The 26,056-nt window shown below is 42.3% G+C and overlaps 2 protein-coding genes and 1 non-coding gene across 8 annotated transcripts in view; 2 read left to right on the top strand and 1 right to left on the bottom strand.

The window, feature by feature from the left end:
• Positions 1 to 1,423, bottom strand: part of TBC1D22B (TBC1 domain family member 22B) — a 74,382-nt gene extending 72,959 nt beyond the window's left edge. Inside the window, exon 1 of the mRNA XM_016955379.4 lies at positions 1,126 to 1,423. Within this exon, the coding sequence (XP_016810868.1) occupies positions 1,126 to 1,181 (56 nt within the window). The 5' untranslated portion in view covers positions 1,182 to 1,423. The remainder of the gene's footprint in view (positions 1 to 1,125) is intronic.
• TMEM217 (transmembrane protein 217) overlaps positions 935 to 26,056 on the top strand; it is a 46,045-nt gene continuing 20,923 nt past the window's right edge. For 2 of the 6 annotated variants that reach the window (XM_063812964.1, XM_063812961.1), the window contains exon 1: positions 953 to 1,430. In XM_063812964.1, the coding sequence (XP_063669034.1) occupies positions 1,324 to 1,430 (107 nt within the window). In that variant the 5' untranslated portion in view covers positions 953 to 1,323. The other 4 variants (XM_063812960.1, XM_063812962.1, XM_054685749.2 and 1 more) reach the window with 4 other exon arrangements.
• LOC112209691 (small nucleolar RNA U13) lies at positions 8,323 to 8,425 on the top strand. The gene has a single exon (XR_002944513.1). It is a non-coding gene; the product is annotated as a small nucleolar RNA U13 (small nucleolar RNA).

Genomic DNA, 26,056 nt, shown 5'->3' with positions numbered 1-26,056 from the left:
TGAGGCCAGGAGTCAGAGACCAGCCCTGGCAACACAGTCAGACCTTGTCTCTATTTCATTTAAAAAATATATATATTAAGGCTCTTACCTAGCCACTACTGACCCTCATCTCTCTCTCGCTTAAAAAAAAAAAAAAAAAAAAAAGCCACGAGTTCAAAAGATTATCCCAGAAGGAAAAAACCTGAATCCATTAGAAAAGGTAGCACAGGGGACACAACCAAACATGAATTTCATCACCAAGTAGACTGTAGCTGGCAGAAATCTTAAATTTACGACTGAAATACACACTCTTCCTTATACTTCTCAGGACTTTGCCCAAAATAAACTGAAACAGTAAACCAACAGTAGATTGATGGATGGATAATTTGCCAAAAGTCTCAACATACACCGAAAAGAGGGTGGGGATAGTCTTAGGGGGTCTGCTCTCCAGTTAAACAACTGAAGAATGAACGAATTTAGTGCATTTGCACAAGAAGTGCATTACAATGCAGGGGAGGAAGAAGTCACTTGGGGTTGGACAAATCCTTAGAAAATGCCAAAGGAATAACCCTGATTCTGTCGTCTTGTAATAATTCCTAGTGGGAAAGGGCCAACTCAAGATAAAGTAAGGTCAGGGTTGAGAATCGTCCTCACTTTTCCTGCCTAACCCCCTCGGCAGGCGGCCCCAAACTCCCACCGGAATCCTTCGGGTAAGTGCCGACCTCAGGGATCAAGGAAAGGGGCCATCCTCGAGCGACCAACCACCTGTGCGTGGTGGAGACCCCTGAGAGGGAGTCCTAATTAGAGTGGGAAGCAGCTCTGGGGAGGAACCTCCGAGACCAGGGCCGACACTGACTACTCACCCAACTCCACTCCCCTTTACGCCCAATCTTCGGCCACCTTCCCGCTGAGGTCACCCCTCCTGAAACCTCCGCCCCCAGACCCCGGTCTACACCCACATCCAGCCGTCCCCAAAGCTCGCTGTTCGCTTCTCTGCCTGACAGCTGCCCTGCCGCCACCAGGCAGTCCCAGCTTCCCCAAACCAGTCTTCCGGCCTCTGTGGCGCCCCAGGCCCGCGGGATTTAGGGATTAGGATCTGGAAGGGTTTGGTCCAATCCCCTATCCCTCTCAGCGTCCTGGGCTCACCTCCCCGGCAGCTTAGCGCTCCTCTTCCAAAACTGCTTGCTGTTCTCAGAGGCCATTGCTCTGGCCGGGGGAAGTCCTTGTAGGCGGGCCAAGGGTTTGCCCGGCGAGATGCCCCCAGACCCCGCAATCTGAGGGCCAACCCAGGCCGCTTCCCCGCCGCCGGTCACCCGCTCCCAGCTCCTGGGGACGCCATCTTGGATGTGGGCACCCCTCCACCCAGCACCGCTGCCATTGGTGAGCTGCGCAAGCCGTGGACGGGCCGACCAATCGGGAGCCGGAATCCTGCAGGCCGCTGAAGCCAACCGGTAACGTCAGGGGCTGGGCACACAGGTGGACGGGGAAGGCGGAGCTTAGGCGAGCAGAGAGGCGGGGCTCAAAGTTCCTACCCGCGAGAGGGAAGAAGCAGGTAAAGTAAGGGACCTATGGGAAGGAAGAGGGGATTATCTTCTTCGTGAGGAATGAAGTTCCTTAGTCTAATATTTCTTGGCAAGAGAGAACATACTATGTATTTATATATAGGACTCTTTCATCTAAAAGTAAGGGCCCATGTGTTGGTTGTGGCCCATTTTTAACATCTCTCAATTCAATGACACTCTGGTTATTACCCTCCCTTCCTCATTCCGTTTACATGTCCATTCGTTTTTCTGAAGGAAGGTCAGCAGGGACCCGATAGCCCGGGATTGCTAACTGTTCAACACGTGAGCAACGGTTCATCAGAGTCTCCCTCTCCCTCTGTTTATTGAAAACGATTGAAGGACTTGTGCTGTGGGTGAAAAATTCAAATGATTTAATCCCTATGTCAATCCATAACTCTCACTTTCTGACTATGCTAACAGTGTATAGGAAATGGTTTATGATAGCTGTCCAACTCAGATTACCAAATACCATTTCTTTGAAGGACACAGTATTGCTCCATCGTGTGAATCACAAAGTTAAGGATGTATCTCCTCCCGGCCCCACCAACATCCTTAATTTCCCTTGTTAATCTATTATAAATCTTGCACCCTTGAATTTATTTTCAATCTAATTTTCCCAGACAATGAGATTTAGTATTAGCATTTTGAATCCTTTGAATGTCTTGTCAGCGTTTTTTGCTGGTTTTGAGTTTCTGTGGTTGTATTCCGTGGTGATTTGGGGAAAGAGGGAAGGCGGGCACCAGTCCAGAGTGGTTTTTGTCCCTTCGAAGGACTGTTGAGGTGGGCTGCGTGTCCCCCACCCCCACCCCCACCCTCCATTTACAGCTACCACATGTACTTCCACATATTGGAGAATACTTAAAGACCTGACCCCTGGCCCCAGCCAAAGAAGGACCTTCTTTTATATGTCCTCCAACGACGGTTTCTTCATTACTCCCATTTTCAAGCTTCTTTTGTCCCCTAATTTAAGAATTATAGGATTGAATGACAAGGGCTATTTTTACTTCCTCTGAGTCTTTCATGCTATAAAAGCATCTTATCTTCTTTATGGGCATTTAACCCAGAGAAAAAAAAAGCCCCTCTATTCTTTTAATTATTTTACCTGCCTTTCTCTGGCGCTTCTTTTTCTTAGGATGCAGTGACCAGCACTGCACACTAAGCCCAAAGAGGGATGTACTGAGGCTTTGTTAAGGCTGATGTTTTGTCTTTATTCTGGACAGCCAGACCTTTTGCTGGCTGTTTGGACTTTAGAAGAGTTGATGTCTTGAAAGAGTAATCTAAAACAACTTCTAGATTCCTTACCTTGGTGGCAACCAGCAGTTCAGAGTTCATTGTCTTAAAGGTATCCTCTGAATTATCTTTCCCTATGTGAGCTGCCATACACTCATCCGTGTGACAAGATACCTGCCACTTTCCAGCTTATGCACATGGCTTTAGAGATGTTCCAGAAGCTGCTCCCTATTGATTTGACATTTTACTATGTGGAAAGCAAAGTATGATTTGTGTATCTAGACATATCTCAAAATACCCTTTTTCTTAATCTTCTATGAAATGTTAAATGACACTGATTCCCAGGGGGTGTTGTTAACAGTGCTCAACCCAGAAAAGCCCTGTTATTTCTACAGTTTGTTTTCTATATCAGTTTCCCCTCCAAGATTTTTTAAAAATTCACATCAGTTACCTTGTGATGACTTTTTAAATAGGGAAATTGAGATTGTTGGAACCTTTTTCACCACTACCACTTGGTCACCCTAATCTTCACCAACCACACACCTGCTTACAGCAGCCTGCTATTCGGCTCCCTGCTTCCACTCTTAGCCCCTTAGAGGCCATTCCCCATATACCAACCAGAGAGACCTTTTTTTTTTTTTTTTTTTTTGAGACCAGGTCTTGCCCTGTCACCCAAGCTGGAGTCCAGTGACATGATCTCAGCACACTACAACCTCCACCTCCTGGGCTCAAGCAATCCTCCCACATCAGCCTCCTGAGTAGCTGGGACTAACAGGCACATACCACCATGGTCAGCTAATTTTTTGTATTTTTGTAGAGATGAAGTTTCACCATGTTGCCCAGGCTGGTCCCATACTCCTGAACTCAAGCAATCCACCACCTTTGGCCTCCCAGAGAGCTAGTATTACAGATGGGAGCCATCGCACCCTGCCCAGAGACACCCTGTTAAAATGTAGACAATATCATGTCACTCCTCTGCTCAAAACCTTGCAATGGCCCCCATTGTACTTGGCATAAAATCCAAGCTCCTTAAAGACCCTACATGACTTGGCTCCACTCACCTCTCCAGTCTCATCTCATTATGCTTTCTTTCTTGCTTAATCTGCTGCAGCCATGCCCATTGGTCTTATTGCCTGGCTCTATTTTTCTTTAAAGCGCTATCACTACAGGCCATATTATGTACTTGTTTGTTGTCCATCTCCATCCCCTAGAGTAAAGGCCCCCTGTCTGTTGCCAGTTAGGAACCAGGCCGCATAGCAGGAGGTGAGCGGCGGGTGGGCATGCAATCATTACTGCCAGAGCTCCGCCTCCTGTCAGATCAGCAGTAGCAGCAGATTCTCATAGGAGTTTGAACCCTATTGTGAACTGCTCATACAAGGGATCTAGGTTGCGTTGTGCACTCCTTATGAGAATCTAATGCCTTGTGATTTGAAGTGGAACTGTTTCATCCTTTAACCCCCCTCCCCCAAAATTTTCGTGGAAAAGTTGTCTTCCCTGAAACTGGTCCCAGGTGCCAAAAAGGTTGGGGACTACTGCCCTAGAGATCGTGAACCCCACTAAGACTGGGACTTTGTTTTGTTCCCTGCTGTATCCCCAGCACCTAGAATAGTGTTTGGAACATAGTGAGTGCTTAGTAAATATTTACTGAGTGAAAGAAGGAGGAATATAAATATTTCTTGTCTTTCGATTCTATGTTGTTCACATATTTTTTTGTTAGGAAAGATGATAGAAACAGTGTTTCCTAACCCCTAGTAGGATGTGTCCACTTTACCAATGACTCTACATCCTTGCCTACATCCTTGGTTGAAGAACAGTCTTCTCTGAGAAAGATTGTATTCTTCAAACTCTTTTGCAGCTTCAAAGGAATGTGCCTGTACCTGGAATGATGAGGGAGGGAGGCCACCCACCTAGTCAGGAGATCAGTTGGTAGCTTTCATCAAAGGGCTGATAGGTATGGCAGCCACCCTTGCCCAGCAAGAGGTGTAAATCATTGGTTTGAGGTTCCCAAGGGGTCCTTAGAGGCCTTCTGATGGAGGTCCTTCTTGGCAGACATTCACTGGTCCACTAGACCAGTGCTTCCTATACTATATTGCACGTGTGAATCACTGAGGATTATATTAAAAACCTAGATTCTGATTCAGGAGGTCTGAGGTGGAGCCTACAACTCAGAATTTCTAACAAGCTCCCAGGTGACACTGATGCTGCTGATCCATGGACCTCACTTTATAGATCTTCTGTTACTAATACAGTATGGCCTGTGATTGTTTACTTTATCTCAAGAGTTTATTTTGAAACTGTAAGTAGAGGCTTCTGCAAGTTTTTACTTTCCCCCCCTCAACTTCATCTTCATTCAAAAGAGGGTTAAACAACTTAAAATGTGGCAAAGTACAGTTAAGGGATGAGATATGCCTGGGTTGACTGTGGACTCAAAAGAGGTAGGCATATCCCAACCCTTAGAGAAAGTTTTATGAAAGAGATAATCCTTGAGTAGGGAGAGAAAAGGAAAGAGAAAGGCCTGAAGAACTATAGGAGGAAAGTCACTTCAGGACAGGAGCTCCAATGGGAAGATAAAAATAGAGAAAAAAGCCTTTGGACTTAACAGAGAGATCCCTGGCAGACTTTAACCTTAATGAAGGAGTGGAGTGGAAGGAAGGAAGTAGACACTGTGATGAGGGGAAGGGTTAAGAAATGAGAGCAAGAAGCAGCCCTCACAATGCACTGTGCAATGTTGGGCCACCTAAGAGATAGTGAGGTCAAGCTGGGATTTAACAGCAAGAGAGCTTTATAGTATCTAAACAACCACTGTAAGAGCCAATGGCAGAGATCAGTTATATTAGAGAAGGCAAGGGGATAAGCAAAAAGACTGAAAAAGTAAGAGGTTATAGGAATAAAGAGAGGAAGAGAAAGTTTTTAGAATTTGGGGGGTGAAGGGAAAACTAGGTATTTCATTCCTAAGAATTTATTCTAAGAAAAGAAGTCACCATACCTGGCAAGAAGAAAGGGGGAAATCTCTGTGTACAAAGATATTCTTTGCCTTGCAACCAATAATAAACAGGGGAAAATGAAAAGAATATGAAGATTTAAACATGAGAAGGCAGTTACGTAAATTATGTTGTGCAGTTTATAAACTTGAACCATGTTATACCATTAAAGAGGGCAAATTTGAATGCTACATAGCACATCAAAAAGGTGTATGAAATGTACAGCAGGGAAAAGGTAGAATATAAAATATCTTTGCATGATTTCAATAAGAATATATGGGTTTTGTCAAAGATTGGAAGGAAACGTGGAAAAATTAAGCAAATTTTGGTAGAGGGTAGAATTATACATCTTGGTACTTCTGGAACTTTTCTTTAATGTTACCGTTTTTTAATATTATAAAATATACATCACCTGGGTACAGTAGCTCACACCTGCAATCCCAGCACTTTGGGAGGCTGAGGCAGGTGGATCACTTGAGCTCAGGAGTTCAAGACCAGCCTGGGCAACATGACAAAACCCCGTCTCTATCAAAAATACAAAAAATTAGTGGAGTGTGGTGGCACACACCTGTGGTCCCAGCTACTCAGAGGCTGAGGTGGGAGGATCACTTGAGCCCAGGAGGCGGGGGTTGCAGGGAGCCGAGATTGTGCCATTGCACTCCAGCCTGAGTGACAGAGTGAGACCCTGTCAAAAAAAAAATATATATATATACATATATACACACACACACACACACACACATACACGTACACGCGCGCACACACACACCCCTCACACCCCTCACAACATATACATGTTGACATATATATGCATGTGTGTATGCATATATATATGCATGTGTGTATGCATATATATATGCATGTGTGTATGCATATATATATGCATGTGTGTATGCATATATATATGCATGTGTGTATGCATATATATATGCATGTGTGTATGCATATATATATGCATGTGTGTATGCATATATATATGCATGTGTGTATGCATATATATATGCATGTGTGTATGCATATATATATGCATGTGTGTATGCATATATATATGCATGTGTGTATGCATATATATATGCATGTGTGTATGCATATATATATGCATGTGTGTATGCATATATATATGCATGTGTGTATGCATATATATATGCATGTGTGTATGCATATATATATGCATGTGTGTATGCATATATATGCATGTGTGTATGCATATATATGCATGTGTGTATGCATATATATGCATGTGTGTATGCATATATATATGCATGTGTGTATGCATATATATATGCATGTGTGTATGCATATATATATGCATGTGTGTATGCATATATATATGCATGTGTGTATGCATATATATATGCATGTGTGTATGCATATATATATGCATACATGTATATGTATGTTATGTATGTATACATGTATGTATGTATGTCAACCAGGGGTTGACAAACTTCTTAGATCAAAGGCAGGATTGTAGATATTTTTAGGCTTTGCCAGCCATATGGTCTCTCTTGCAGCTATTCATCTCTGCCATTGTAGTGTGAAAACAACCATAGACAATAAATAAGCTCTTGGGGCTGTGTAATAATAAAACTTATTTTATCCACATTGAAATTTGAACTTTATGTTACATGTCATGGAATATTATTCTTTCAAGTTTTTCAACAATTAAAAAATGTAAAATCCAGGCTGGGCGCAGTGGCTCACGCCTGTAATCCCAGCACTTTGGGAGGCCGAGGCAGGCGGATCACCTGAGGTCAGGAGTTCGAGACCGGCCTGACCAACATGGAGAAACCCTGGCTCTATTAAAATTACAAAATTAGCTGGGCATGGTGGCGCATGCCTGTAATCCCAGCTACTCGAGAGGCTGAGGCAGAAGAATTGCTTGAACCTGGGAGGTGGAGGTTGCAGTGAGCCGAGATCGCGCCATTGCACTCCAGCCTGGGCAACAAGAGTGAAACTCCGTCTCATAAAAAAAATTAAAAATGTAAAATCCATTTTTATCTCCTAGGTCATATAAAAATAGCATACCAGATTTGGCCCATCATTGGTAATTTGCCATCTCCTGCAATAAATAATAAAGAACAAATAAGAAAAAGATTAATAAACAAAAAATCTTAAAATATAATTAAAGTTCCATTTTGTTCCTCTCTGATCTCATTCCCCTCCGTCTCTCCAGTGGAAACCACGATCCTGAGTTACATGTTCAGCATTCCCATGCGTGTTTTAGAGTTTTATTACATATGTGTGTATCCATAAACAACATGTTTTTCATGTTTTGAAACTTTATAAATAACATCATACTGTACATATGCTTCAGCAACTGGCTTTTTCACTCAACATTCTGTTAATACATTGAGCTGTAGTTTACTCATCTTAACTGCAATATATCGTTCCCTTATGTGAATATTCCTCAATTCTCATTTCCTGTTATTTTTATTTTGAGCATTGCTCATTCAACATTCTTTATACATTATCTCATGGAAATTTTTCTCTAGTGCAGTTTTTTTCAAATTATAGTTTCTCAACTGTCTTAGTCCATTCAGGCTGCTATAACAAAATATCATAGGTCAGTCCTTTTGCAGTTTGTAAGCAAGATGAGTGTGTGTTCATTCCCATATGTGAGATGTGCCTCCCTCAAACCTTGTTTCCTGTCGGCACATTACCTGTCTGACATGAAAAAATAAAAAACAAAATATCATAGATTGGGTAGCTTGTAAACAGCAGACATTTATTTCTCACAGTTCTGGAGGCTAGGAAGTACAAGATCAAGATGCCAGCAGATTTGGTGTCTGGTGAGGGCCCATTTCCTGGTTCACAGATAACACCTGCTGGCTGTGTCCCCACATGGTGGAAAGGGTCAGGCAGCTCTTTGGAGCCCCTCTTAAAAGGGCAGTAATCTACCTTCATCACCTCCCAAATACCTTACCACGTAATACCATCATATTGGTGATTAATTTCAACATATGTGTCTAAATCCAATTTTGAGAGGACACAAACACTCCATAGCATCAACTACTAGTGAGTTAAAGTAAACTTAAAGGTTGGGACCTTTAATGAAATAGAATAGACAGAAATAGAAAAGATCAGAATGTGTTGCATGTAATATGGGCATTGTTTAGCAAAATTTTTTCCCAGCTTTTTTACACTTACACATACATATACGTGTGTGCGCGCGCGCACACGCACGCCTGAGAGAGATACTTGGTTGTGATGTAAAATGTACTTCTCAATAAGAGGTCGTGATCAGCATGTTTGAAAAGCACTGCTTTAAGGTACAGTACCTAGGAATATCTAGGAAAGGCGTTGCTAAATCACAGAACATGTACAACTTCCACTTTACTAAATGTTGCAAAATGTTCTCCAAAATGGCTTTTCCAACTTATCCTCACAGCAATGAGTGTGAATTTACATTGCTCCACATCCTCACCTATAGTAGAATTTTTTCATGGGATGCTAAATATATCATACACACAAGAGAATGTATAAAACTAATATGCACAGTTTGATTAATAACGTTTGCATTCGTGTACCCACTCCCCATGCTATAAAACAGGATATTACCAATACCTTAGAAGCCTCTTAGGGGTCCCTTCCTATGGGCATTCCCCTTTTCTCTCTCTTTCAGATGTAACCACTCTGCAGAATTTTGTATTAATAATTCCCTTGTTTTTATATTTTCTACCTATGTTTGTAACCTTAAGTAACATAATATTGTATACATCTATTCTTCTGTTGCCTGCTTCTTTTAGACAATAGTATGATTTTTATATTTACCTATGTTGATGAGTACAGCTACAGTTCACTAATTTTCACTGTTGTAATAGTCCATTTTATAATACCATATTTTATCTATGCTACTACTGATGGACATTTGGTTGTTTCACATTCTGTGCCACTATGAACTCTGCTGCTACAAACTTTCTTATGTGTGTCTTCTACATAAGTGAACAACTAGAAAGATTTCTCTAGGTTGTTGACATGGAAGTGGAATTGGTGGTCTGGAGTGTATGCGTAAGTTCAACTTTGCAAAATACTGCCCAACTGTTTTTCAAAGTGGTCATACTACTTTACACTTCCAACCACATGGGATGAGAGTTCCATTTTTGTTTCCTATAACATGGTTTCACCAGTAAATCAAAACTGGAGGGAAAAGGTGGTTCAAAGTCAGATCCTAAGGGAAGGACAAAATTTGGTTGAACAGGAAGCAGAAAAGTAGAAATCTTAGTCTCTGTTCAGTCACATAGAAATCTTCCTTCCACTGGGTGCGGTGGCTTACACCTGTAATCCCAACACTTTGGGAGGCTGAGGTGGGTGGATCACTTGAGGTCAGGAGTTCGAAACCAGCTTGGCCAGCATGGTGAAACCCCGTCTCCAATAAAATACAAAAAAATTAGCTGGGCATGGTGGCACGTGTCTATAGTCCCAGCTACTTGGGAGGCTGAGGCAGGAGAATTGCTTGAACCTGGAAAGTGGAGGTTGCAGTGAGCCAAGATTGCACCACTGCACTCCAACGTAGGCAGCAGAGTGAGACTCTGTCTCCCCCGCCAAAAAAAAAAAAAAAAAGAAGAAGAAGAAGAAGAATGAAAAGAAATATTCATTTCTTCCTTTCTATTGTCATAAATTTCTGCATGGCACAAATTCAAAATCTACAAATGGATATGCTTAATTGTGGCCCCCAAAAATATTTGTCTACATTAAAATCCCTGGAACCTGTGGATGTTATGTTATTCAGAAAAAGGGTCTTTAACAGATAGTAAGTTAAAGATTTTGAGATGAGATCATCTTGGACTGCTTGGCTGGGTCTCAAATCCAATGACAAGTGTTGTTTTATGAGAGAAGATACAGACAGAAGAGAAGGAGGCAGTGTGACCACAGAGGCAGATTGGAGTGATGCAGCCACAAGCCAAGAAATACCTGGAGCCACCAGAACCCAGAAGGGTCAGGAAAGGATTCTCTGCCAGAGACTTTGAAGCATGAGTTTACTTGATTTAGGACTTCTAGCCTTCAGAACCTTAAGAGAACAAATTTCTATTGTTTTATGCCACTATGTTTGTTGTTATTTGTTGCAGAGAAGTCCTAGGAAGCTCATGCAGGATATAAAGAAAAAGTTGATCTCCCTCACAACTTTTTGCCCATTGCCACCTATTTCTGCTCCCCAGAGGCAACCACTGTTGCCAGTTCCTTGTTTGCCATCCTTATAGAGATATTCTTAAAGAGACCCCTAGTAATTGGCAGGAACATTGAAAATCATTTTACAGATGAGAAGACTGAAGCTCAAAGAGAGGAAGAGGCTTGCCTGAGGACCCTCAAGCTAGATGAACAGCAACCCAGGTTTCCTATTTCTTGTGCTCCTTTAATGTAAGAGAAGTAACTGGAAGCAGATTTTGATATTAGGCTAGAGAGAAAGAAGAGCAAGGTATTGGGTAAGTGAAGGGAGGGGAATGCCATGAAGGTGAGAATGGGGGTAAAAACATATGATTTTGCCTCAGGTTGACCTCAATTCAATGCAGCACTGCACCAGATCATTGCCACACACTGTAGATAGAAATTAATTCTTCTAACTAGCTTTTATTGAGCATCTACTATATTCCTGGCACTAAACTATATTAAGCACTATAAACATACAGCCCCTGTCCTCAACAAGTGTATAATCTAGTAGAGGAGTCTGGTTAGTAAGTAAAGCAGCATGACAAGTGATAAAAATGGAGGTGTATACTATAATATGTCCTAAGAAAACACAGAGTGGAGCATGATCCTCTCTGATTGGGAAGCTGAGGAAGGCCTTGAAAGATGAGTGTGATTTTACTAGGTAAAGAGGCAGGGAAAAGCATCCTAGGCAGAAGAATGAAACCTACATGGAACTATGGATGTCTACAAGGAGAAATTACGTATGAGAAACTGTAGGAGATGCTGTCAGTACCTCACCCACATCCCTCATCCTCTTCGTGTGCCTGAAGGCTCTTCCCCCATCTCCCAAGAACTATGGAAAACCATGCTGTTCACACTCATGGCATACTGGAAATGTCTAAGAGTTAACTCCTCCTGGGAGCAGCCCTCAACTAGTGACTGACTCTCAGGAGTTGGTAAACACCCAAGCTCCTTCAACACTTAGAGGGGATAATTCTGAGGTGTGTGTTTCTCAGAGTTTTTTTTACAGGATTAAGCTCCTGTTGTCCATTGTGGTAGTTGGCTTAATAGTTTGCCCTTGCCGGGTTCATGCCTGTAATCCCAGCACTTTAGGAGGCCGAGGTGGGTGAATCACGAGGTCAGGAGATCGAGACCATCCTGGCCAACGTGGTGAAACCCCGTCTCTACCAAAAATACAAAAATTAGCTGGTTGTGGTGGCACGCACCTGTAGTCCCAGCTACTTGGGAGGCTGAGGCAGTAGAATTGCTTTAACCCGGGAGGCAGAGGTTGCAGTGAGCTAAGGTCGCGTCACCGCACTCCAGCCTGGCAACAGAGCGAGAATCCATCTCAAAAAAAAAAAAAAAAAGTAAAAAAGTTCGCTCTTTATTGACTGCCTTCCTTCCCCTATATCACTTCTACCTCTTTCCCCACTCGTGTTTCTGTCACCTCCAAATAAACTACTTGGACTCAAATCCTTGTCTCAGGGTCGGCTTCTTGGAGAATCCAAACTAAAATTAACCATAAGTAGCTCTACATGGTAAGACCAAAGAGTACAAGGAATGGTGTGCAGGGACAAAAGATACTGCAGCAGGGGTCTATCATAGTAGACTTCTAAGGCCATATAAGTCTTATGTTACCTTTTCCTCTAGGCAATGGGACATTCATTGCCAGTTTAAGCAGGGACACGACATGACCAGATCTGCATTGTAGAAGGACCACTCTAGTCACATATCTATTAAATGGCTTCTGCTACACTTAGAATGAAATCCAAACTCCTAACCATGCCTGATAGGTACTGCAGGACCCGGCACCTGGCTGTCTCCCCATCTTCTGAGAATTTTTTTTTTTTTGAGACAGAGTCTTGCTCTGTTGCCCAGGCTAGAACGCAGTGGCACAATCATGGCTCACTGTGGCCTTGACCTCCCATGCTCAAGCAATCCTTCCACCTGAACCTCCTGAATAGCTGGGATCACAGCATGTGCCACCACATCAGCTAATTTTAAAAATTATTTTGTAGAGATAGGGTCTCACTATGTTGCCCAGGCTAGTCTCAAACTCCTGAGCTCAAGTGATCCTCCTGCCTCAGCCTCCCAAAGTGCCGGGGTTACAGACGTGAACCACCATGCCCAGCCTGAGAAATGTCTATTTAATTTGGCAATTGTGAGTTGACCCTAATGGCACAGCAGGGTCAGAAGCCAGATGAAGAGTAGAAGTAGACCAGATTATTGTCAGTTTTTCACTCCCTCTTGCAGTGCATGAGAGTAGATGGAGTATATTTCCCTGCAAGACTTCTGGCGAGTGGAATGTGAGCAAAAGTAACAGTTTGCCTCAAGAAGTATCATATGTTTCCACTCCCATGCCTGCACTATGAGAAGAGCATGCCCTGGGGAGCTACTGGCCCAAGGAAGATAACAGACATGTGGGAGCAGACAAAAATCCAGACTGAAGCCTGGAACCCACTCCAGGCAACCTTCAGCCTGAAGCTTGAATAAGAAAAATAGATGCTTGTGGTTTTAAGCCACTGAATTTTGCATCATTGTTGTGGCAAAAGCTGATTACTGCAGGAGAGAATTAGAGGAGAAGTAGAAGAGAAAAGTGAGCCAAGAATACGCTTTCAAGAAACTTAGCTGTCAAGAAAATGAGAGCCTGTTGGCCGGGCGCAGTGGCTCACGCCTGTAATCCCAGCACTTTGGGAGGCCGAGGCAGGTGGATCACTTGAGGTCAGGAGTTCGAGACCAGCCTGACCAACATGGAGAAACCCCTTCTCTACTAAAAAAAATACAGAATTAGCCGGGCTTGGTGGTGCACGCCTGTGATTACAGCTACTCGGGAGGCTGAGGTAGGAGAATCGCTTGAACCCGGGAGGCAGAGGTTGCGGTGAGCCAAAATTGTGCCATTGCACTCCAGCCTGGGCAACAAGAGCAAAACTCCGTCTGAAAAAAAAAAAAAAAGAAAGAAAGAAAGAAAAGAAAAGAAAATGAGAGTCTAGTGGATCTCCTCCTCCTCCTCCTCCTGCTCCTCCTCTTCCTTATTGTCACTGTTGTTCTGTGTTGGTGTTTTTGCTGCCCATGATATAAATCCCTTTCCCACATACGGAGAATTTCCCACTCTATGAAACTCATTGGGAAGCAGAGCCCACCTCCTAGTATTATAGCTGAAAATGCCAGCTACTTATTTTCCCAACTTTCCTGTGAACTAAGTCATGGCACATGTTGTGGGCTCTGCTAATAAAATGCACCCACTCTAGACTTCGAATCGGGAGGAGTTTGTGATGCAAAGAAGCAGAAGCAGCACAGAATCCATTCCACTAATGGGCAATGCCAGCATGGCAGCAACCCCCAGTTTGGGAGAATAGCTGTGGCAACAGCAACATTCAGGATCTGATGCTGAGCCTCTCAGTGTACCTATGGAGTCAAATGCTCATTAGCAGCAGTGGCAGTGTCTTCAGTGACCCAGCTCTGTGTTGTGATGTTGGGGCTACCTACCGCCCTGTAAGGAAAAACCTCTGAACATAGTATGGTAGATTGGTTGCATTCACGATCCTAATTCTTCACTGGAGGATCTCATCTTGTTGGACTTCCTCATTCTGACTGGGCTCACCCTTTTGACTTACTTTGGTCAATGGGATGTTAGTAAACGTTACCCAAGCCATGGCTTGCAAAGCACTTGTGTGATTGGCTTGCTGTCACTGTTGCTCTCTGCCATTGCCATGAGAACATGTCTAGGCTAGCCTGCTGGATGATGAAAAACATGTGGAACTAGGCCAAGTCTCCCTAAGTTATCCCAGCTGAGGCCATCCTAGTTCAGCCAACAGCCAGTTGAGCCTTTGACATATGAATTAGCTGAGCCAAAATCAACAGAATTGCCTGGCCAACCAACAGTTGACCTCAGACACTTGAGTGAGTCCAGCTGAGATCAGCTCAGCTCAGCCCAGCCCAGCCCCAGATAAACTGAACCTCACAAACTTGTGTATTAAATACATGTCCATTGTTCCATGCCATTGTGGTTTTATGGTTGTTTATGTGATGTTATTGTGACAATATACGGCCAACACACATATGATTCTCCAGATTTCTCCACAAGTCTATGAGCTATGGTTTTTCTGCTTAAATCAGCCAAGAGTTGGCACTTGTTGCTTGCTCTGACTTGCACAGAGAAAGACTGAAAGTAAATTAGAGAGAAACATGGGGTCAAGGGAGAAGTTGAGGTAGACGAGACTTCAACATGTTTATAGGCCAAGGATTGGAGGCAGTTGTATTTGTTAGGCTATAAGTGTAGCTGGAAAATAATAGTGCTTTAGACACAATAGAAGTTTACGGTTTTTCTCCCTCATGTGAAAGAAGTTTACAGTTTTTCTCCCATAGGGGTTTCAGCCTCTGGTGAAACTGCCTTTGCAAAACTACGACAGTAAGAGAAATCTGACACAGTTGACTCCTTCTTGCTTCTAACCTCCAGATTCTCCTTGTTCATTCCTATGCATAAGCCAAACTTTGGGAAGAATTTAGTTTACATTTTAACCTTAAAGCAAAGATGACAATAGCCCTTCCCAAAACTAAACCACCTTTCTAAAACTAATAAAAGTCCACAAGGTTAGGATTATGAGAGGGGCCTGAGTTCTACTAAAATGTAGGTGGAGTTAAATGATAACCAGCCACTGTTCCAGAGGTCACAAAATTTGTAACTTCCCCAGTTCCCCTGTAGATAACATCACTACTGTAGAACCTAAGATTGGCCTTTTGAGACGTCTTTTCAGACTTGTATTTCTGAGGACTGGCTGACTCCATGTGGGCTCCTGGCTCCTGACTGAACCGGTCCTGTGCACCCCCCCATCCAGAGGCAGACTCAGCACACAAGGAGTTTTCCACATCCTTATGATGGCATTCCCCACCAGTCAGCACCACCCATTCCCTAGTCCTCTGCTCACCAAACTATCCTCGAAAAACCCTAGCCAGGTGTGGTGGTGCATGCCTGTAATCCCAGCTAGTTGGGATGCTAAGGCAGGAGAATCGCTTGAACCCAGGAGGCGGAGGTTGCAGTGAGCCGAGATCATGCCATTGCACTCCAGCCTGGGCAACAAGAGAGAAACTCTGTCTCAAAAAACAAAACAAAACAAAACCCTAACCTCTGAGCCTTTGGGGAGATTGATTTGAGTAATAACTCCATATCCCATGTGATATGGCCAGCCTCATATCAATTAAACTCTTTCTTTACTGCAGTGTCATGGTCTCAGTGAATTGGTTTTGTCTGTGTAGCAGGCAGGAAGAACCCATTGGGCAATTACACTGGGATGAAGCACAGGGAGAACATGACCTTTCTCTTCAATACCTGGTGGTTTCCTCCATTTTTTCCCCCTTCCTATCCATTCTCAGGACTTGGTCACATGACCACACTCAGCTGCACAGAAAGCTGGAAAATGTAAACCTTATTCTGGCCAACCGAATTTATAACTAAACGCCCTGTTTCAGAGTGGAAGAAGGGGCAAACAGAGAGTAATAGCCCTTGCCAAATTAAAGAAGATGGAATAATTAATGGGACAACATCTCCGTGGTGGACTTTATTAGTTATTTCCTTCCATATTCTTTTTTAAGGGGGCTCTTTTTTTTGTAGGGGCAGGGCAACTGTGTTCACAGTGTGGGCATAAATCATAATTTACCTAAACAAGTTATGGTGATCCCATTCAACTTTGCCAGGAACTTGCTTTCCTAGCCTCTCCTGCAGCTACATGTGCCATGTGACCCAGTTCTGACCAATGAGCCATGAGAAGAAGACTGCTAGGGGTTTTCTGGGAAATGTTTTACTTCCTATGAAAGAGACAAACATGGAGGAGAGCTTACTGGCACACTCCTGCCTGAGATACTGGTGTGAGTCACTGGGGCAGTCAGCTTATGACCACAAAAGTAAGGCCAAAGGAATTACAGATGCCAACCTAGAGCCCTGACACCTTTTTAAGGATCTGAATACCTTGAGAGATGAGCAGGTGAAGAAGGGGAGAAAAAATATTTGAGGAAGTGGGAGTATTAGATACATGAGAAGGAATGCTTAGCAATACCCCTGGAAAGTTGGGTCCCAGTCAGATCATGAGGGCTTTGTATGAAGTAGTGTGATTTACTGTCAGAATTACCTCATTCCAAGCTGGGGCTGGTTTCCCTGTTTGTCAGCTGATTCACCACCAAAGCATGACAGGCTTTTCTCTTTGTAGGCTTAAGAAGACTGCCCATCTCTTCCCCACTCAGAGAGTTAAAGAACTTTTGTTTTGGAAAATCTAGGCTCTTAAAGGCAAAGAAAAGATCTAGATGATATGGATGAGTAGGGAGTGCTGATTTGAAAAGTTGAGGGTGAATAGAATGGTTCCCAGCTTTCTACAGCATGTGGAATTTCCTTCCCTTGGGGGGAATAGAGAGGTACAGGTTCTGCCCACCGTGGGGGCCTGTGTTTGACTCTCTCCCAGACCCCAGAGTGGCAGAATGTTTGATGGGTTAGCTGAGTGGACACTTGGCTGGGGACTGAGCTCTAAGCCATAGTCTCCAGGGCTATGAGCAGTGGGACCACTGAAGTCTGGACATCAAGCCCTTCACAGTGACCACACTGTCTTGAAGTCTAGAACTCTTCCCTCAGATTCCAAGATTGGGTGAACTCAGGGGGTTCTATGTGACTCCATCAAGGGGCAGGGAAAGAGCAGGCAAAAAAACAAAAAAAAAAAATTGAGATCGAATTTTTCCCTAACTCCCTGAGGAAGCAGGCCAAAACAGACTTCATATTACTTTTTGAAAATAAAGACAACGCGATAAAGCCATCTCTTGTGTTAGTGTTTAGTTACAGTGCAAATTTACACGGTTACATACAAAGCCAAGGAAAAGGAGTGAGAAGAGGTCATAAATTATCTCAATAACTTTTTTAAAAAGTTAATGGAGTTTTAAATAAGAAAATATAGAATGTATGTCTCTAAGAATTCAAGCTTATATATATACAAAATGTCCATTTGTATTTTAAAAATCTAATTGAATTGGCCTGGATATTGCCAGACTAGAAAAAAATTCAATCTCTCTTATCACTGGAGATCCCTCTGGCTCCCAGGGATGACCCAGAATCCAGATGTAGAACCTGGAACAGAAAACCTGTAGCATCACTGGGGGTGCTGACAGCTGCCTCATGCCAGCCCAAGAATGGGGACCTTGGATCCTGCCAGCACCTGCTTCTAGCCGCACATGAGTTGTAGGAATCCTTACTGAGGTTGGAGGAGGGAAGACAGAATCCCTAGTGCTCAGGGTCCAGTCCCCTCTCCAGGTACAATGCTGAGATGTCGCTTTTGAGGTCCTGCTTCCCTCCTTGGAGCTCTGCCGCTGAGGAGTAAAGGATCTTCATATTCCCCACCACGTAGACAGCCACCTTTTTTTTCTTTGACAAAGAGTAATACCTTTAGCCTGGGCAACATAGTGAGACCCCGTTTCTAAAAAAAAAAATTAACCAGGTATGGTGTCACGCAGCTGTAGTTCTAACTACTTGGGAGACTGGGGCCCAGGAGGTCAAAGGTGCAGTGAGCCAAGATTGTGCCACTACACTCCAGCCTGGGAGACAGAGCAAGACCCTGTCTCAAAAAAAAAAAAAAAAAAGAGTAATACTTTTATTATATATAGAACTCATGCACATTGAAAAAATGCTAATATCCTGATACATTAATATATTAAGTAAAGACATAACTTGCAAAAAGGTCAATAAAACTGGTTAACAAATACTTCATAAATGTTCAACCTTAGGAATAATCAATAAGATACAAAAATTAAAATATTTTCACCTATGACTAGGTTAAATGAAGAGAATAAATCAAAATAGAATCTTAAAATAGTAATACCAAACGATAGCAAATGTGTGCTAAAACAGATAGGTACATATATTTTTGATGGAAGAGTGAATTAGTAACAACCATTTGATGTTTTGTTTTTATGTCTTTTTTTAAATTTCTTTTTCTGTTTTAAATTAATAATGTTTCTCAAATACACACACATACATGTATACATACATGGAGATGTGATAGCCGGCCTCAAGTTTGCCTCAATAATCCTGGCCTCCTGGTATTTACACCCTTATGTTGTCCTCTCCCCATAGTCCCCTGCAGGGTCAGTGAGTGTGACCAATTAAATAGCTGAAGTGATGGATATCACTTCTGAGATTACTAAGACAGTGCAGCTTCCATTTTGGTCTCTCTCTCTCTCTCATCACTTACTCTGGGGGAAGCCAGTGGCCATGTCATGAGGAAATTCAAGCGGACTATAGAAAGGCCCAGGAGGTGAGGAACTGAGTTCTCTGGCCAACAGCCAAGAAAGAAGTGAGGCTTCCTGCCAACAGTCAGAGAGAGCGAGCTTGGATGAAACTTCCCTCCCACAAGTAGAGCCTTTAGATGGCCCCCAGCCCAGGCCAACAGCTTGACAGCAGCCCTGTGAGAAACCTTGAACCAGAACCACCCACCTATGCTACTCTTGGATTCCTGACTCATGGAAATTATGAGATAATAAATGTTTTATATCATAAGTGTCTAAGGTTTGAGGTAATTTGTTACAGAGCAATAGTGACTAATACAAGAGTTCAGAGGGCAAAACAGTCACACATACTTAAAGGCTTTAAAAAGTCCCAGCAGTTTTCTGTCTCACCTCTTCTTAGCCACCCAGACACATTACCCAGAGGCTACTGACCAAGTGCTAGGCTGCCACTGCTAGATTTCCTGTTAGAAGAAGAAAATAAATCTCTAGTTGTTTAAACTACTATTGTTTGAGTCTCTGTTCCTTGCAGCCAAATGCATTCTTTTTTTTTTTTTTTTTTAATGAGCTGGGGTCTCACCATGTTGCCCAGGCTGGTCTGAAACCCCTGGGCTTAAGTGATCCTCCTATTTAAGGGGAGGATCTTAACTGATATAGATGAATTAGGCTCTAAAGCTTTATAATGTGTTCGTTGTCATTGTTATTTTCCTCCCTAACCCAGTGTTGCAAGAGATCCATCTGAAATGAGTTGGCAGCAACATATTCTACTGAGATCACAAGTCAACTTGATGAGAGCAATTGAAAATAAAAAGTTCTTACCATGATTGAGTAAATCTAAGGTGCCGTCAACTGCAAAATGCATCATTATCTTAGGTACCACTGAAATACAAATATCATTAATTACATTATGCTTCAATGCTTTCTCATATCTTAGAATTTTATTTATTTATTTATTTATTTATTTATTTATTTTTTAAGACAGAGTCTTGCTCTGTCACCCAGACTGGAGTTCAGTGGCACGATCATGGTTCACTGCAGCCTCGGCCTCCTGGGCTCAAGCAGTCCTCCCAAGTAGCTGGGACTACAGGCGTGGCCACCAAGCCCAGCTAATTTTTGTATGTTTTGTAGAGATGGGTTTTTGCCATCTTGCCCAGGCTAGTCTCAAACTCCTGGGCTCAAGTGATATGCCCACCTTGGCCTCCCAAACTGCTGGAATTATAGGCATGAGCCACTGTGCCCAGCCCATGACTGAATTTTTATTGTATGCTTATCAAAATAATTTTTAATACTTATTTAGACATACGGCTTTTGTTTTTGTTTTGGAGACAGAGTCTGTGTCACCCAGGCTGGAGTGCAGTGGCATGATCTCGGCTCACTGCAACCTCCACCTCTTAGGTTCAAGTGATTCTCATGCCTCAGCCTCCCTAGTAGCTGGGATTACAGGCATGTGCCAACATGCCTGGCTAATTTTTGTATTTTTAGTAGAGACAGGGTTTCACCCTGTTGGCTGGCTGGTCTTGAACTCCTGACTTCAGGTGATCTGCCTGCCTTGGCCTCCTAAACTGCTGGGATTACAGGCGTGAGCCACCATGCCCAGCCTAGACATAGATTTTTTAAAATCATATATCAATACTTAGAAGAATACTCAACCTCAAGAGTAACCAATAAAATGTAAAAAGTAAGTCTCTCCCTTTCATGTTGGCATCCTTAGCCTACTTGTTTTTGTCTTCATGCTTGTTGCTTCAGTAACAAAATAGCTGCTGAGGCTGCAGGCATCACACCACGTTCAAGGCAAGAAAAAGGAAGAAGTGAGAATGGTGCCAGCCACATCATCTTCTCTTACCAGGAAAGGCAAAAGTCTTCCTAGATCTCCCAGCAGGTTTCTGCTTATATGTCATTTGCTAGAACTGTGTGCCATGAACACCCTGGATACAAGCAAAAACCTGGAAAAGTACATATTTTGCCTGGGTCTGGGCTCATTGCCATCCTGAGAAAAAGCAGACTTCTGGTAGCAAAGAAGGTGGAAATAGATACTGGGAAGGAAGCTAATGGTGTCTGCTACAACACAGCTTAATAAATAGTAGTTTTATATGCATAATAAATAGTAGCTACTCCTTGGCATAAAGTAAAAATAATGATAACAAAAATACTTACATAATTATATTGTGTAAGTGCTTACTATGTGCCAGGAACTGTTCTGAATGTTTTAAATATGTTAACTCATTTAATCTTCACAGCAATTTTGTGAGGTAAATGTTACTATCCTTGGTTTTTTTTTTTCAGTGTTTTTAATTCTACTTTATATACATACAATTAGATTGATCATAATCCCTGGTTCATGACATACCCTCATTGGTCCATGCATGGCTCTCTTTTGTTTACTTTTTAAATATTAGTTATTGTAAATAATATATAGACACCTTCAAATCCCCTATCCAAAATAAAATTAGTGTCTGGTCAGCAATTTGCATCTGGCTGTATGGTACCCCCAACACATTTTACTTCCTCCCCTGGCCAAGGTGATCATCATCCAGAATTCTGAGCTCATTATCCTTCACTTTGCTTTTCATACAGTTTTAGAGTTTTCTTGCATCTATATAAAGTCCTAAAAATATGTGTGTGTAGTGTGTGTGTGTATATATAGAGAGAGAGAGAGAAAGAGGGTTGTTTTTAACTGTATGTCTTTAGTACTTTTTTCACTTGATATTACATTGTTAAGATTCTACCATATTGTTGTATGTTGCTACAGTTGTTCCTTTTGACGCCTGTTTAACACTCCCATTGTGCAAATATGTAGCAGTGTATTCATCCTGAAACCATTCTTTACTGAAGTGCCTATAACATTCTTATTGATTTTCTCTTTTCTGGTTATTAACTGGTCTAATTCTGTTACATTCAAGCTTTGCATATGATTCTAGCAGTTTTCCAATATCCTTTTTAATGGCTGCATGAAGTCCTGAATCTTCTGCAAGACTTGCAATAATTTCTTGCAAATGACTTGCCTTGTGTTGTGCGTTGTCAGATATTTACATTGGGCTACCAGAGAGAGGCTGACCAATAAAGATTTTGACTTGATGGGGGCTTGGTGCACACAGAGAGCCCTTCATTTCAGCAAGGAGGAATGTTGCAGGGCTGAGGGAGGCAGGAAATGTCAATTCACTTGTGAATATTTTCTTGTCATGATGACTTTTGTTTCCATGGGCAACCTGGCAAATGCGGGAACTTTGATTGTGAACACTCAGATACCCAGAAGTCCCTACATCTTGGCAAATTCTTTAACACTTCTCCCACAAAAGGTAGAATCTAATTCCTCTCCCCTTGAATATGGCCTTGGTGACTCACTTCTAAAGAATAGCGTCCAGGAAACATGTTGCTATGGGACTTCTGAGGCTAGAATAAGAAAAGGTAATACAGCTTCCATCTGGCTTGCTCTTTTTGGGACACTCATTCTGGAGAAGCCAGTCATCAGGCTGTGAAGGAGCCCAAAGGAGCCCACACAGAGAGACCATGGAGAAGCCCACGTGGATGGGCACTGAGGCCTCCAACTGACAGCCAAGAGCAATCGCCAGGCATCTGAGTGAGTCTTCTAGGAGAGGCTACAAAGTTTGAGGAGAAGTAGCAAGTCATCCTGGACATGCCCTGTCTAAATTCCCCACAATGTACAAAATTAAGCTAACTGTGCTCTGTCTGAAGTCCTCACCCACAGAATCCATTCACATAATAAATGGTTATCTTATGCTACTAAGTTTTGGGGTAATTTGTTATAGAAATTAATAAAATTAGTAAAAAAAAAAATAGCACTGGCACATCCAATTTAAAGATGAGCAAACTGAGTCTTGGAGAGAATAAATTCACAGTAAATGGTGAAGCCAAGATTGAAGCCTGGCCATTTGACTTGAAAATTTGCGGATCTCAACCTTGACACCCTCCCTATAATGGCCTATTATTCCCTTGCATTTTCAGGATATCCTTGGTTACTCAGAACACAACTAATTAGCTTACTCTCCCACCCCAGGATTGAACCTGGGAGGGCAATGCTACCACCAAAAAAATACACATGCTCATACTCTAAAAATAACCCACTCAGAAAGGGTTAAACTGAGCTGCAGATTGGCAAATGATAAATGCTTAGTTCAGGGCCTAAAAAACAAAGAGTATTTAAAAATAAATGGCCAGGCACAGTGGCTCATGCCTGTAATCCTAGCACTTGTGGGAGGCAGAGGTGGGAGAATCACTTGAGCCCAGGAGTTCAAGACCAGCCTGGGCAACATAGTGAGACCATGTCTCTGTTTTTTTAAATTGTTTTTAAATTAAAAATAAAATAAACACTACACACTTTTTTGAGTTCAAACACGATGATGTTAAAGTGGGATGAAAGGATAAAAATCAGCTTTATTTTACAATGTTTTGTTATGCTAATGATTTTTTATTTATCTAGCTTTATTTTTCTAGTATGAATATTTTAAACTCTACATAAAGATATTGCTGTGCTTTGAATGTGTTTGACCCCTCCAAAATTCATGTGTTGAAACTTAATCCCCATAGTGGTGGTATTAAGAGATAGGGACTTTGGGGAAGGGATTAAGTCATGAGGGTTCCTTCAAAATGGGTTAGTGCTTTATAAAAGGACTAGAGGGAACTAGTTTAGGTCCCCTTGCCCTTCTACTTTCCTCCCTGTGAGGACACAGCAACAAGGCGTCATCTTGGAAGCAGAGAGCAGTCCTCACCAGACACTAGTGCCAGTGCCTTGATCTTGGAGTTTCCAGCCTCCAGAACCATAAGAAATACATTAGGCCAGGTGCGGTGGCTCACACCTGTAATCCCAGCACTTTGGGAGGCCAAGGTGGACGGATCACAAGGTCAGGAGATCGAGACCATCCTGACTAACATGGTGAAACCCCATCTCTACTAAAAAATAGAAAAAATTAGCCAGGCGTGGTGGCAGGTGCCTGTAGTCCCAGCTACTCAGGAGGCTGAGGCAGGAGAATGGCGTGAACCTGGGAGGCGGAGCCTGCAGTGAGCCGAGATGGCACCACTGCACTCTAGCCTGGGCGACAGAGCAAGACTCTGTCTCAAAAAAAATAATAATAGAAGAAATACATTTGTATTCTTTATATATTACCCAGTCTGTGGTGTTCTGTTATAGCAGCATAAATGGTCTAAGACAGATATCTTTAATTTAAAACAATTTAAAATGTTGCCAACATTCCAAGATGGAATTGGAATCACTTCCATTTGTGTAGTATTTGAAGTAATATATCATTTCCAGAAATTTTCACAAGTAAAAAAATCTTTGTTCTATCCCCAGCTACTTCTCATGATAATGTTTTTAGCTCATGGTTTAGACTATGACAGAGTTATCCAGCTGTCCTTCCACATTGCCAGCTTTAACCATTTTGCAGTTAAGAAGATACTGTATTTTTTAAAAAGCCACACCAGCATCAGGGTAGCCAGTGGGATTTATTTAATGATCTGGGTTTATTAGGAATTCATGAAATAATTATATTTTCATAAATTTATTTTTATTAAAATTGTGCATGTGTGTGTAATATTACTATGTAAACCTTATAATAAAACCAGCATTTCTCTTTTCTTCCTTCCCTATCCCTATTCATACTTTTCACAGGTAACCACTTTCAGTTCTTCTATTTCCCCTCCTATTTATCTCTTTATCTCAAAATTACATGTGTATACCGATATTTATTTTATTTTCTTTTTTTGAGATGGAGTCTCACTCTGTCGCCTAGGCTGGAGTGCAGTGGCACCATCTCGGCTCACTGCAACCTCTGCCTCCTAGGTTCAAGTAATACTCTTGCCTCAGACTCCTGAGTAGCTGGGACTACAAAAACAAGCCACCACATCTGGCCAGATGTGGACTTCTTATCCTCTACACACACACTCACTGCCATTCCTCCCAAACTCTTAACTGTATCATCACTAGTGGCTATATCAAGATTACAACTTCATAAGCACAGGTACTCCTCAACTTACGATGAGGTTTTGTCCCAATAAACCCATAAGTTGAAAATATTGTTAAGTCAAAAATGCATTTAAGTGGCAAGGCGCGGTGGCTCACACCTGTAATTTCAGCACTTTGGGAGGCCAAGGCAGGAGGATCATCTGAGGTCAGGAGTTCGAGACCAGCCTGGCCAACATGGAGAAACCCCACCTCGACTAAAAATACAAAAATTAGCTGGGTGTGGTGGCGCATGCCTGTAATCCCAGCTACTTGGGAGGCTGAGGCAGGAGAATCGTTCAAATCTGGGAGACAGAGGTTGCAGTGAGCCAAGATCACACCACTGCACTCCATCCTGGGTGACAGAGCAAGACTATCTCAAAAAAAAAAAAAAATGCATTTAATACACCTAACCTACCAAACATCATAACTTAGCCTAGCCTACCTTAAATGCGCTAAGAACACTTACATTAGCCTACTGTTGGGCAAAATCATCTAATACAAAAATACAAAGACTATTTTATAATAAAGTGTTGAATATCTCATGTAATTTATTGCATTACTATACTGAAAGTGAAAATCAGAATGGCTGTATGGGTACTCCAAGTATTGTTTTTACTGAATGCGTATCACTTTTGCACCATTGTAAAGTAGAAAAAATTTAAGTCGAACCATTGTAAGTTAGGGACCATCTATATGGTTAATTGTCCAAAGGAGACGTGATGGTTTTTGGACTATGATGATAGCAGTGGAGATGGTGCTGCAGTTAGAATGTATATGTCCCTCCAAAATTCATATGTTGGAACTTAAACCCCAGTGTGACGGTAGTAAGAGGTGCAGCCTTTGGGAAAATGATTAAGTCATGAGGGCGCCAACTTTGTGAATGAGATTAATGCCCTCGTAAAAGAGGATTCAGAGAGCTGCCTCTTGCCCTTCCACCTTCTCCCATGTGAGCATGCAGCGGCAAG

The sequence above is a fragment of the Pan troglodytes genome, chromosome 5 (assembly GCF_028858775.2).
Source record: "Pan troglodytes isolate AG18354 chromosome 5, NHGRI_mPanTro3-v2.0_pri, whole genome shotgun sequence".
NCBI lineage: Eukaryota > Metazoa > Chordata > Mammalia > Primates > Hominidae > Pan > Pan troglodytes.
This window is presented reverse-complemented; position numbering and strand designations above follow the sequence as displayed.